This window comes from Barbus barbus (genome assembly GCF_936440315.1).
Source record: "Barbus barbus genome assembly, chromosome: 29".
NCBI classification, from domain to species: Eukaryota; Metazoa; Chordata; class Actinopteri; order Cypriniformes; family Cyprinidae; genus Barbus; species Barbus barbus.
Genome location: NC_136757.1, coordinates 29738400 through 29752370, shown reverse-complemented (window position 1 = coordinate 29752370; position 13971 = coordinate 29738400). Strand labels below are relative to the sequence as shown.

Here is a 13971-nt window from a genome sequence, read left to right as displayed (position 1 = left end):
AAGTAAGTGCTGGTGCGTGTAAACCTCACTCCCCTGATCTCAAAAAGAGGCGCTCTGGCGACTGACGCTAAAGGCCCTTGTTAGAGTGCCCACCTCCCGCGCCGGAGACTGCGGTTCGAATCCCGCTCGGAGCGAGGCGAAGTAGAACTGGTTACATTGAGACAAAACAAAGGACTGATGTATTTTAAGATCAGTCTGTGCAAGTTTCTTTCAGTTGAAACATCTTAGAATTACATTTTAATCTGGGACTAGGTTTAACCCATTTAATCCCAATTTTTTTTCAGACGTGAAAATATCAAAATGATGTGTCATTAGTAACCTCTTGAAATAATAATAAAATATATATTTTTTTAATTATGGAAATGTGTGTGTTTTCTGGTTGGTCAAAATTGTGAGCGGTGGGATAATATGTATACTGAAATTAGATTATTTCTGCAGTCATCAAAATATATCTCAGCCCAGTTATTAACCATTTTAAACTGTTTCATCACATTCTATGGTTACTATTATTATGCATAAAAAAAACTTGTACAACACTGAATAGGTATACTAAGATACAAAAAAAATAGTTATTATCCCACCGGTCATTATTGTTGCCATCAACATGTTTACTCATTCTATGTCCAAACTCAACAAAACTAAATAATTGTGAATTCATATATTAATACTAGACACCTTAAAGATAATGTGTACCAAAAAATCTTTGTCATATCTTTATGTTAATATACTTTACTAGCCTTTTGTTTTGGAGCTTTGATGTAGCCATCATCATCTCATGGTACAAACATTAAGTAAACTGCTCTGGTCATGTGACAATTTGCACTAAACATGTGAAACTGCACATATGTAATTGAGACCCTTTATTTTTTCATATTTGCAGAAAATGCACTAAAACACCAGTCAGTAACATTTTTAGAGCTTTATAAATGAAAACCTTCTTTACGGTCACTTTTGTGACCAGTGGGATTAAATGGGTTTTAAGCCTTTTCTGTGAAACTGGGGGTAAATGTATATGTTTCTGATTGATATGAATGAATCACCATCCTCTGCTCTGCCTGCAGTGTGTGTCTGGAGGTCGGGCAGCTGTGACGGCCCATGTGGAGGCTCGCGGCGCTGAGTGACGCTCTGGTTCCCCAGCATGGGCAGTGTAGGCAGCGGAGTGGCCGGTGAGCAGGAGTTTGCCATGAAGAGCGTGGGCACACGCACCACCCTCCCTCGTGGCCCTCCTTTGTCCCGTCTCCACGCGCATCCCTTCGCCTCAGACTGCTCCAGCGACAGTACCGCCACGGATCGAGGCCAGCTCAACATCGCCTCGTCTCAGCCCGGCAACGGGGACAAGGCCGCTCACAGAACCGGAGGAGTGTCTCTGGATGCTCACGGCGCAGAGAAGAACCACGAGGTAAAGGGCAGAGACAGGAACAACAGCAAGAGAGACAGTCGCACGCCACCCAAGATCCTCACTGTGTCCGGCAAACTCGAGCAGGTACGACTGACGCAGCTCTGCTAATGTTACTGCATTAAAGGGGTCATCGGATGCAAAATTCACTTTTACATGTTGTTTGAACTAAATTGTGTGTTGGTAGTGTGTGTACACAACCACCCTATAACAGGGTTGCTAACATTTAAAGGGATAGTTCACCCAAAAATGTGTAATTAATTATTCACCCTCATGTCGTTCCAAATCAAGGCTCAGAAATGTAGCAAGGAGATTGTTAAAATAATCCATGTGACATCAGTGGTTCAACCGCAGTTTTACAAAGCTACAAGAATATGTTTTGTGTGCAAAGAAAACAAAAATAATGGCTTTATTCAAAAATTAGTCTCCTCTGCATCACCCTATAGCTCCATTTTGGAGAGTATCACATACGTAAACAACGTAAGCTGTTCTGTGTAAGCAGCACTGTACACGGATATGTTGTTTACATTGTTTACGCTTTGATCTGAATGTAAACAACGTAACCGTGTGCATATGTTGCATATGTTGTTTACGTTGTTTTAGACAGACAGATAGATAGATAGATAGATAGATAGATAGATAGATAGATAGATAGATAGATAGATAGATAGATAGACAGATAGATCCAGACAGACAGACGGACGGATAGACGGACGGACAGACAGACGGACGGACGGACAGACAGACAGACAGATAGACAGATGGACGGACGGACAGACAGACAGACGGACGGACGGACGGATGGACGGACAGACAGACAGACATATGGACGGACGGATGAACAGATAGACAGACGGACAGACGGAAGGACAGATAGACAGACAGACAGATAGACAGATGGACGGACAGACGGATGGACAGACAGACAGACGTATAGACAGACAGACGGACGGACGGACAGATAGACAGACAGACAGACAGATAAATAGACAGACAGATAAATAGATAGACAGACGGAAAGGCAAACAGACGGACAGATAGACAGACAAACAGACAGACAGATGAATAGACAGACAGATGGATGGACGGACAGATAGACAGACAGACAGATAAATATACAGACAGATGGATGGACGGACAGATAGACAGACAGACAGATAGACAGACGGATGGACAGACAGACAGACAGACGGACGAACGGACAAACAGATCGACAGATAAATAGACAGACAGACAGACAGACTGACTGACTGACTGACTGACTGACTGATTGATTGATTGATTGACTGACAGACGGACGAACAGACAGACAGACAGATAGATAATATCATTAATGAAGTCTGTTTAATGATGTATTATTGTATTATTGATGTATAACCTGCTTTGTTTCCTCGTTCAGAATAACTCTGCTCTGGTCCGGCCGTCTGCCTTCAAACCCGTGGTGCCCAAGAGTTTTCATTCCATGCAGAACCTGCTGGGTCAGTCTGGCGGAGGACGATCTGCTGGCTCCGACGCTCCGCAGTCCCTCTGTGAGCAGGACAGTCCGGATCGGGACCCTTCGGCTGGAAATGACGGCCCGGCCGGCATGACCGACTCCGGGAGGAACTCGCTGACCAGCCTGCCCACCATGAGCTACGGCCCCGCTCAAGCGCTCGGGCCCCTCAGCGCCTCCACCAGCCACATCAACAGACTGAGCAGCACAGCGGTGCCGCTGGAGAAACCAGACAAACCCAGCTATCAGAACGGCCTGAGCGTGTCCGACAGCGGACAGTCCTCCTCCGGGAAGAGCTGCTTATCCTATCAGAGACTGTGTCATCTGACGGACACGAGCGCCACCATCCAGCAATCGCCCTCCACTGACGACATTATCCAGGACCTGGAGGACCGACTCTGGGAGAAAGAGCAGGAGGTGAGGAGCACATTAGAGCCCTGCACAGGCCTCAAATATGTGACCCTGGTCTTAAGTCACACAGGGAAAATTTGTAGCAACAGACAACAATACATTGTATGGGTCAAAATGATACATTTGTCTTTTATGCCAAAAATCCAGCCCGACCTCACAGCAATTCGTACATATTTTACAAAGTGGTTCATTCGTACGAATTCATATGCCCTCACTCGTACAAATTCATACGATTTTTGTTAAATCGTACGTATTTTACGAGTTGCACAATTCATATGAATTTGTACGAATGACACCTAACCCCGTCCCTAAACCTACCTGTTACTGGGGTCTAGACAAATCGTACAAAATCGTACGAGTGAGGTCGTATGAATTCGTACAAATTAGCCACCTCGTAAAATACGTACGAATTGGTTGTGAGATAGTGTTGCAAAAATCAGGATATTAAGAAAAGGTCATGTTCCATGAAGACAATTTTTTTATTTCCTACCGTAAATATATCAAAACTTAATTTTTGATTAGCAATATGCATTGCTAAGAAATTTATTTGGACAATTTGTGACAAAAAGGTGATTTTCTCTATATTTCATTTTTTTGCACCCTCAGATTCCAGATTTTCAAATAGTTGTATCTCAGCCAAATATTATCCTCTCCTAACAAACCATACATCAATGGAGAGCTTATTTATTCAGCTTTCATATGATGCATAAATCTCAGTTTCACAAAATTGACCTTTATAACTGGTTTTGTGGACCAGGGTCACAAATGCAAAAATCTGAATTGTGAGAAAAATGTTGCAATTGTGGAAACAAATTTCCATAGTTTTCTTTTGTAATACATTTTAAATGTAATTGATTGCTGTGAATTTTCAGCATCATTACTCCAGTCTTCAGTATCACATGATCCTTCAGAAATTATTCTAATATGCTGATTTGCTGCTCAGGAAGCATTTTTGATTATTATCAATGTTGAAAACACAATTTGTGACCCTGGAGCACAAAAGCAGACATAAGTAGCACAGGTATATTTGTAGCAATAGCCAACAATACATTGTATGGGTAAAAATTATAAATTTTTCTTTTGTGCCAAAAATCATTAGGATATAAATTTTTTTCAACTGCTTACACACAAAATCTTTACTTATCACACAATTTCTGAATCCGGAAACTCAAACACAAAATTGACCCTTATGACTGGTTTTGTGGTCACTCTGGGAGAAAGAGCAGGAGGTGAGGAGCACAATCACATCATTCTGTCTTGGTGAGTAACTAGTTACATGTAACAGAATAACGTAATTTGGTCCCACTTTATATTAGATGGCCTTAACTACTATGTACTTACATCAAAAAATAAGTACAATATATTTATTGTGTTCATATTGTATTGCAAAACACTTTTGCTGCTATTGAGGTGGGATACGGGTAAGGTTAGTTACCAATGTTTCAGGAGTTTAGGACACAGAATAGGACACATGCTTATTTGATAACTGTTTTATGTATATGCTTTATTTTTTAGGATTAACAGTTTTTTTTTTCCAAGGCATTGTTAGATGTCAATGTTTCCTGTCATAGCTATGCAAAGATTTGATTTCAAAAACAGTATCATAGCTATTAAACTATTTCTTATTATGATTTTAAATCTGTATTTAACCTCAGAATGACCTCAAAGTAAGAAGAGGTGCTAAAGTCTGATTTTGTTGTGGCTGTGCTTTAAAATTCAATAATTATAATCTTAATTCAAGAGATGAAGGATTTTGAAAGTCTGACAGGAGGGTTAACCCAGCTTGCTTTAATTGTTAATGTGATTAACAGTTGAAAACATTAGAAATTTAGAAAAGTAATTAAAAAGTAATCAAATGTAATCAGTTACATTAATAAAATAATTGAAATCGTTACACTACTTATTACATTTTTAATAGGGTAACTTGTAATCTGTAACCTATTACATTTCCAAAGTAACCTTCCCAACACTGTTGATAGTTTAGAGCGTTTTATCCAGTAAAAGCTTTTAGTGTAATTGTACAAGCGTCCAGCTTCAGCTGCTGCTTCTCGTGTCAAATCTTGACTGATTTTATCAAGTAAATGTCAGAATAACTGCAAGTCGTATTTCCAGATGAACACTTACTGGACTGAAGCAGCTCAGCTTTACTTGATTCTCCATCAATCATTTTCTAAAAAAATCAGTGCGTCTCAAATCTGATCATCAGGATCTTTTGAGGAGCGTTTGTTTCCAGAAGCTTTACTTTCACTGTTCCTCAGCGGAGGAATAAGCTTCATCTCACATCTTCTGAGGAGATATTTGCTTTGCCGTTTGGACTCTGTTTGCACCTCTCTTGGACTACTGCTCGTATACCTGGATTATCTCTCTGCCTTGCCCTGTTGGATATTGTTCGCCGATCGTCGACTCTCGCTAGCCCTAGGATTGCTCTGTGTCTTGCCCGTACCATACCTGTTTGCCGTTATTTGACCCTGCCTGTTTATTTACTATGTTTATAAATACAAGCTTGCACTTGGATCCTCACGTCTTGTTCGCTCCGTTACAGCAACAGAAAGACAGCAACAGGACAGGACACAGATAATAAAAGAATAATATACAAATACCCAAATATGCAATGTACAAAGCAGCAAAAACACAATATATAATATAGACAACTATGTACGTACAGGTCAAGTATGTGCAAATTAGAAATATATAAGTGAGTATGATGAATGGATAATGTATTATAGTTGTGTGTTCCACATTTATTGTTGAGTGTTCATGAGATGGATTGCCTGAGGGAAGAAACTGTTCCTGTGTCTGGTCGTTCTGGTGCTCAGAGCTCTGTAACGTCGACCAGACGGTAATAGTTAAAAGAGGGAGTGTGCTGGATGTGAGGGGTCCAGAGTGATTTTACCAGCCCTTTTGCTCACTCTGGACTACTCTCCGTAGTCTTCTGAGGTCAGATTTGGTAGCTGAGCTGAACCAGACAGTTATTGAAGTGCAGAGGATGGATTCAATGATGGCGGAGTAGAACTGTTTCAGCAGCTCCTGTGGCAGGTTGAACTTCCTCAGCTGGCGAAGAAAGTACAACCTCTGCTGGACCTTCCTGACAATAGAGTCTATGTGAATATCCCACTTCAGGTCCTGGGAGATAGTGGTGCCCAGGAATCTGAATGACTCCACTGCAGTCACAGTGCTGTTCATGATGGTGAGTGGGCTCCAGGTTGTTAAGACTGCACCAGACAGCCAGCTCCTTAACCTCCTGTCCTCCTAAGCAGACTTGTCACCGTCCTTGATGAGGCCGATCAATGTGGTGTCATCTGCAAACTTCAGGAGCTTGACAGAGGGGTCTTTAGAAGTGCAGTCGTTGGTGTAGAGGGAGAAGAGCAGTGGGGAGAGTACACAGCCCTGAGGAGCTCCAGTGCTGATGGTACAAGTGCTGGATGTGAATTTACCAAGCTTTACTAACCGTTGTCTGTCTGTCTGTCAGGAAGCTGTTGATCCACTGACAGACGGAGGTGGGGATGGAGAGCTGGGTTAGTTTATTCTGAAGGGTTTCCGTGATGATGGTGTTAAAAGTGGAGCTGAAGTCTACGAACAGGATCCTCACATAAGTCCCTGGTCTGTCCAGATGCTGCAGGGTGAAGTGCAGTCCCATGTTGACTGCATCATCCACAGACCTTTTTGCTCTGTAGGCAAACTGCAAGGGGTCCAGTAAGGGACCAGTGATGTCCTTCAGACAACCAAGACCAGTCTTTACAAATTATTTCATGGCTACAGATATTAGGGCCACAGGTCTGTAGTCATTAAGTCCAGTAATTTTGGGTTTCTTTGGGACGGGGATGATGGTGGAGCGTTTGAAGCATGAGGGGACTTCACACAGCTCCAGTGATCTGTTGAAGATCTGTGTGAAGATGGGGGCCAGCTGGTCAGCACAGATTTTCAGACAGGCTGGTGACACACCGTCTGGGCCTGGTGAACCTTTGGTTCTTCGTGAAGACCTGGCACACATCTTCTTCGCTGATTTGAATTGTAGGTGTGGGGGAGAGGAGGGTTGCTGGAGGTGTTAATGGTTGTGTGAAGAGGTGTTCAGGGCGGGTGTGGGGTGATTTTTCAAAACGACAATAAAAGTCGTCTGCCAGTTGTTGATTCTCCACAGTGCTGGGGGATGGTGTCTTGTAACTGGTGATATCCTTCATTCCTTTCCACACTGAAGCAGGATCACTGGAAGAAAATTTGTTCCTTAGTTTGTCGGAATAATTCCTCTTTGCCACTCTGATCTCCTTTTCCAGTGTGTATTTGGCCTGTTTGTACAAGACTTTATCCCCTTTTCTGTAAGCATCTTCTTTGGCCTGACAGAGCTGTCTGAGTTTAGCAGTGAACCATGGTTTGTCATTGTTGTAGGTTAAATGAGTCCTATTAGGAATGTTGTGGCCTAATGGTTAGTGTCGGACTCGTAATCCAAAGGTTGTGGGTTTGAGTCTCGGGCCGGCAGGGATTGTAGGTGAGCAAGGCACCGAACCCCCAACTGCTCCCTGGGCGCCGCAGCATAAATGGCTGCCCACTGCTCCGGGTGTGTGTTCACGGTGTGTGTGTTCACTGCTGTGTGTGTGTGCACGTTGGATGGGTTAAATACAGAGCACGAATTCCGAGTGTGGGTCACTCATACTGTGACATACTGTGACATAAGCAGTATGTCACTTCACTTAACTTCATCCTCACAGAAACTGATATAAGATGTTACAGTCTCGTCCAGATCGATGGCAGCAGCTTCAAAAACAGACCAATCAGTGAGAGAGAAACAGGCTTGTAGATCCCGCTCTGTTTCATTAGTCCATCTTTTAACAGTTCTTAATACAGGCTTTGCAGATTTAAGTTTCTGCCTGTAGGTCGGAATAAGATGAACCAAACAGTGATCAGAGAGTCCTAAAGCTGCTCGTGGAACCGAGTGATATGCGTCCTTTATTGCTGTGTAACAGTGATCCAATATATTACTGTCTCTGGTGGGACATGTGATGTGCTGTCTGTATTTTGGCAGTTCATGGGAGAGATTTGCTTTATTAAAGTCTCAGAGAATGATTAAAACAGAGTCTGGTTGTTGTTGTCCTGTGTCTGTGATCAGATCAGCGAGTTTCTGTAAAGCTGTGCTCACGTGCGCTTGCGGTGGAATGTAGACACTCACGAGAATGAACGAGCAGAACTCCCGCGGCGAATAGAACGGCTTGCAGTTAATGAAGAGCGTTTCTAGATCTGAACAGCACATCTTCTTTAACACAGTTACATCTGTACACCACCTCTCATTGATATAAAAGCACGTCCTGCCGCCGCGCGATTTCTCCGTTGATTCCGCATCCCGATCTGCTCTGATCAGCTGGTAATTAGGCAGATGTAGTACGCTGTCCGGTATGTCGCCATTTAGCCAGGTTTCCGTGAAAGACAGAGCAGCAGAGTTAGAAAAATCCTTGTTTGTCTGGGAGAGCAGAAGGAGTTCATCCGTTTTGTTGGGTAGAGAGCGGTAGCCTCCTGTAGCGTTTGACCAGAGCTACGGCTCCGCCAACTACAATGTCCAGCAAAACGCCTGAAAAATCAAAATCCGGTAAAAGATTTTGTGGTGTGTTCTGCCGAATGTTCAGCAGGTCATCCCTGGTAAAACTGATCGTATTTGAAAAACGAAAAACAAACAAAAACAGTACAAACACTGGAGAGCAACGCACAATAGCTGCCATCAGCGGTGCCGTCTTGGATTTGTAGTCAAATCCAAGCAACAGTGCAGTGTTTCTCAGCGAAATGCATCTTGATTTTGTCTTTCCGAATATTATCTTTTTGTTTCGAGTTCATGAAGATTCTAGACTTTTACAATTATGGTAACAATTTACAATTTGGTCTTAAAATATATTTTTTTAGAATATTAACCTTTGTTAATGTAAGGTAATAAAAAATGTCATATTAGTTCACAATTCACAAACTAATGTTAACAGATACAACTTTAGATCTTAAAAATGCGAAACCTGCAAATGTGAAAAAGGTCCATGGCAGGCTGAAGAAAACTGTACCTGGAGTATATGACTGTGATTCTTCCTCAGGTGATCCACATGCGGCGTAACCTGGACCAGAGCGAGGCGGCCATCGTGCAGGTGTTCGAGGAGAAGCAGCGCGTCTGGGAGCGAGAGATGGAGGAGCTGAGGCAGAACTATGCCGGCCGTCTGCAGCAGGTGGCCCACCGGGCCCAGCGCACACAGCAGCCCCTGCAGACCCACATCGCCCGCCTGCAGCAGGACAAGGGCCGGCTCCAGGAGGAGATCAGCGCCCTGCTCACACAGAGAGAGGAGCTGGAGCGCAAGTGTCTGGATTACCGCAAGGAGCAGGCGGATATCCTGCCTCGCCTGGAGGAGACCAAGTGGGAGGTGAGAGCAGCCAAATAAAAGCTCCAAAAAGTTGCATTTGTGTCTCCTCAAAGAACCTTTCAGTGATCAGTTCTTAACCCATTTAATCGCACCGGTCACAATAGTGACTGTAAAGAAGCTTTTCATTTATAAAGCTCTAAAACTGTTACTGACTGGTGTTGAGCACAGCATTAATGATTTTCTTACTTAGTATTTTTGTCGTTTTCTAATATCTAAACATTGTTGAATCAAAATGCATTTAATTGACAAGTAAAATATTAAGTCTTGTTTTCTAAAAAAAAATAAAGAAAAAAAAGTATCTGCCAATGGGGTACGAAAGATAATCTGCATTCAAAGGCTAAACAAGATTATTTTTCTTGCCCCATTGGCAGATATTTTTGCTTGTTTTAAGGAAAAACTAACAAAATTTGTATATTTCTCCCCTCTTGAACCCCAGTTTAAGCACTCTGGTGTCTATGTTGCACTCTTAAAATTAAAGGTTCTTTATTTGGCATTGATGGTTTTATGAAGAATCTTTAGCATCCACGGAATCTTCACATTGAACAAAAGGTTCTTTAGATTTTTTAAATGTTCTTCAACCGAATAAAAATAGCTTATTTTAACCCATTTAATCCCAAATTTTTCTCAGACATGAAAATATCAAAATGATGTGTCATTCGTAACCCCTTGAAATAATAATTTTTTTATTTTTTTATTAAAATTATTTTATGGAAAAGTGTGTGTTTTATGGTTGGTCACAATTGTGTGTATAGGGGATAATGTGTATACTGAAATTAAATTATTTCTGCAGTCATCAAAATTCTTATATATATCTCAGCCCAGTTATTAACCATTTTAAACTGTTTCATCACATTCTATGGTTACTATTATTATACATAAAAAAAAACTTATACAACGAAAAAAGAAATATCACAAAAATATGAAGCAGCACAATGGTTTCCAACATTGATTATAAATCAGCATAGTAGAATGATTTCTGAAGGATCATGTGACACTGAAGACTGGAGTAATGATGCTGAAAATTCAGCTTTGATCACAGAAATAAATTACATTTTACTATAGATTCAAATAGAAAATAGCTATTTTAAATTCTAATAATATTTCAAATTCTTACTGTATTTTTGATCAAATAAATGCAGCCTTGGTGAGCTGAAAAGAAACCAATTCTAATTATTTCTAACTTTTAACCAAGTAGTGTATGTTATTCATTACACTGACTGAAATTTCTGGGAGTATTTCAAGTAAACAGTTGAAGGCTAAGGAGTTCAGGAACTGATAGAGACTTACAGCAACATACAGCAGACTAAACTAAAACAGCACAGCCTTTATGAGACCCAGAAGTGATGGCTTTGGTTTGCTTTGTGTTGATCAGCTGTGTCAGAAAGCAGGCGAGATCTCTCTGCTGAAGCAGCAGCTGCGGGAGAGTCAGAACGAGGTAACGCAGCGGGCCGGAGAGATGGTGGCCCTCAGGGGTCAGCTGAAGGAGCTCAACGCCCAGATGAAGGAGCGCGAGGAGACCATGATCGGCCTGAAGGACTCGTACACCAACAAGAGCCGCGAGCTGGAGAGATGTGAAGGAGAACTGAAGAGAACGCTGACAGAGGTGTGCAACAAACACACTCATATCCAACGCACCACACTTATATGATCCTGACTAAAGTCGTATTTAATAATAACAATAATACCAGTGTTGGCGGTAAGTGCTTGAGTTACGTAATCAGATTACTTTTTTCACGTAACTAGTAAAGTAATGCATTACTTTTAAAGGTAACTTATCCCAACACTGACTATAACTAATGCTGATACATGAGGTTAGTGCTTTGCCGAAACCTCTAAGACCAAGTATTAAAGTTGACTGTGTTTGTGCTAGAAGACTCAAGTCAAAATGAGGTTTTTTGCATTAAAGTATATTGATTGATGCACAAACTTTGTAAAACACAGTTCTTACTAAGCTTATTTGTCAAAATAAACTGCCATGTACTTGACTACTTTTTCATTTCTATATATACACAAACATGCACTCAGTTCTCCAAAATTAAAAATTTCTCCATAAAATTTTTTCTTTTGTGCCAAAAATCATTAGGAAATTAAGTAAAGATCATGTTCCATGAAGATATTTTGTAAATTTCCTACTGTAAATGTATCAAAACTTAATTTTTGATTAGTAATATGCATTGCTAAGAACTTAATTTGAACAACTTTAAAGGAGATTTTCTCAATAATTAGATTTTTTTGCTCCCTCAGATTCCAGATTTTCTAATAGTTGTATCTCAGACAAATATTGTCCTATCATAACAAACCATACATCAATGGAAAGATTATTTATTCAGCTTTCAGGTGATGTATACATCTCAATTTTGAAAAATTTACCCTTATGACTGGTTTTGTGCTCCAGGGTCACATATGTAATTTTTTAATTAAATTTGATACTCAGCACACACTGTAAGCGCTGGTTTGCTCTCTCCGCAGGTGTCGATGTTGCGTGACAAGCTGGTGGTGTTCGAGGCCGAGGTTCTGGGTCTCAAGCGGGCTCTGAGCGAGCTGAGCTGCAGGAGCGATCACGCCGTGTGTCTAAGGGACATCAGCGGCAGCAGCAGCTTACCCTGGGCCGGCCTGCACTCACCCCGAACACCCGAAGCCCTGCCCCTCGACAGCTTCCTCAGCCTGCAGAGCGACGAGGCCAAAGCGCAGCGGCAGGAGGCCGGAGAGCTGCGGCGGAAGCTGGAGCGACTGCAGGGCGAGCTGTGTCTGGAGCGGCAGCAGCGAGAGCGGCAGGCACACACCTTCGCTCAGGAGCGACACACCTGGCAGGGAGAGAAGGAGCGAGTGCTGAAGTACCAGGCACAGCTGCAGATCAGCTACGTGGAGACGCTGCAGAAGAACCAGGCGCTGGAGGAGCGGGTCGGTCAGCTCGGAGCCAAACTGGGCACCACGCCCGGATCGCCCGTCAGCCTCTCCATCCCTGTCCTGGTGACCCGACCATTATCATCAATGTTCAAAACAGTTGTGCTGCCCAATAGTTTTGTGGAAACTGTAATACATTCTATAAAATATAACCACAAGTCATGAGGGTCAATTTTTTTTAAATTGAGATTTATGCATCATCTGAAAGCTGATAAATAGGCTTTCCATTGATGTATGGTTTGTTATGATAGGACAATATTTGTCTGAGATACAACTATTAGAAAATCTGGAATCTGAGGGAGCAAAAAAATCTAAATATTGAGAAAATCTACTTTAAAGTTGTTCAAATGAAGTTCTTAGCAATGCATATTACTAATCAAAAATTAAGTTTTGATATATTTACGGTAGGAAATTTACTAAATATCTTCATGTAACATGATCTTAATATCCTAATGATTTTTGGCATAAAAGAAAAATCAATAATTTTGATCCATACAATGTATTGTTGGTTATTGTTACAAATATACCCCAGCGACTTAAGACTGGTTTTGTGCTCCAGGGTCACATATTAAGACATAAATAAATTAATTAACACTTTTATTCATCATGGACACATTAAATTGATCAAAAGTAACAGTAAAGTACCAGTAAAGACATTTATAATGTTACAAAAGATTTCTATTTCAAATAAATGCTGTTCTTATGAACTTTCTGTTCATCTGTGAATCCTGAAAAATAAAATGTATCACAGTTTCCACAAAAATATTGTGCAGCTCAGCTGTTTTCAACATTGATAATAATCAGAAATGTTTGTTGAGCAGTAAATCAGTATATTATAATGATTTCTGAAGATCATGTGACACTGAAGACTGGAGTAATGATCCTGAAAATACAGCTTTGATCACAGAAATAAATTACATTTTAACAGATATTCACATAGAAAACAGCTGTTTTAAATTCTAATAATATTCCACATTTTTGCTGTATTCTTGCAGGGCGAGAAAGAGCGTGTGCTGAAGTATCAGGCGCTGGAGGAGCGAGTCCATCGGTCTCTCCATCCCCGTCCCGCTGACCGTCTCTCTGTCCCCGACCGCCGGCGATCCCAAACCACCCGCTCTGCATCAGCTGGCGCCTCCGTGGCCCGGACCTACTCTCCTGGAGCGGATCGAGTCCACAGAGATTTAGACGCGAGACAATCGTCACAAGACTGTTCTGTGTGAAGACTAAAGAGGGCTGAGATCAGCCTGTGTTACTGCAACAGATGAAAGAATAATGCAGTTATGAATCAAAAGTGATGCACATTTTTCCAGCTTTCAAACCTTCTGACTCTCTTTATGTCATCAGTGATATGGAGGAGAAACGTTTCACTAGTCTGTGTGGGCCGT

General features: G+C 41.6%; 1 protein-coding gene across 1 annotated transcript; it reads left to right on the top strand.

The window, feature by feature from the left end:
- Nucleotides 1-1138: 1138 nt before the first annotated feature.
- On the top strand, nt 1139-13771 carry LOC306849139 (leucine zipper putative tumor suppressor 3-like; the record flags this gene model as incomplete). The annotated part of the gene is made up of 6 exons (XM_079383980.1): nt 1139-1483; nt 2796-3305; nt 9362-9682; nt 11055-11285; nt 12152-12646; nt 13628-13771. The coding sequence occupies 6 exons, from the start codon at nt 1139-1141 to the stop codon at nt 13769-13771; spliced, it is 2046 nt and encodes a 681-aa protein (XP_079240106.1).
- Between the last annotated feature and the right edge of the window lie 200 nt (nt 13772-13971).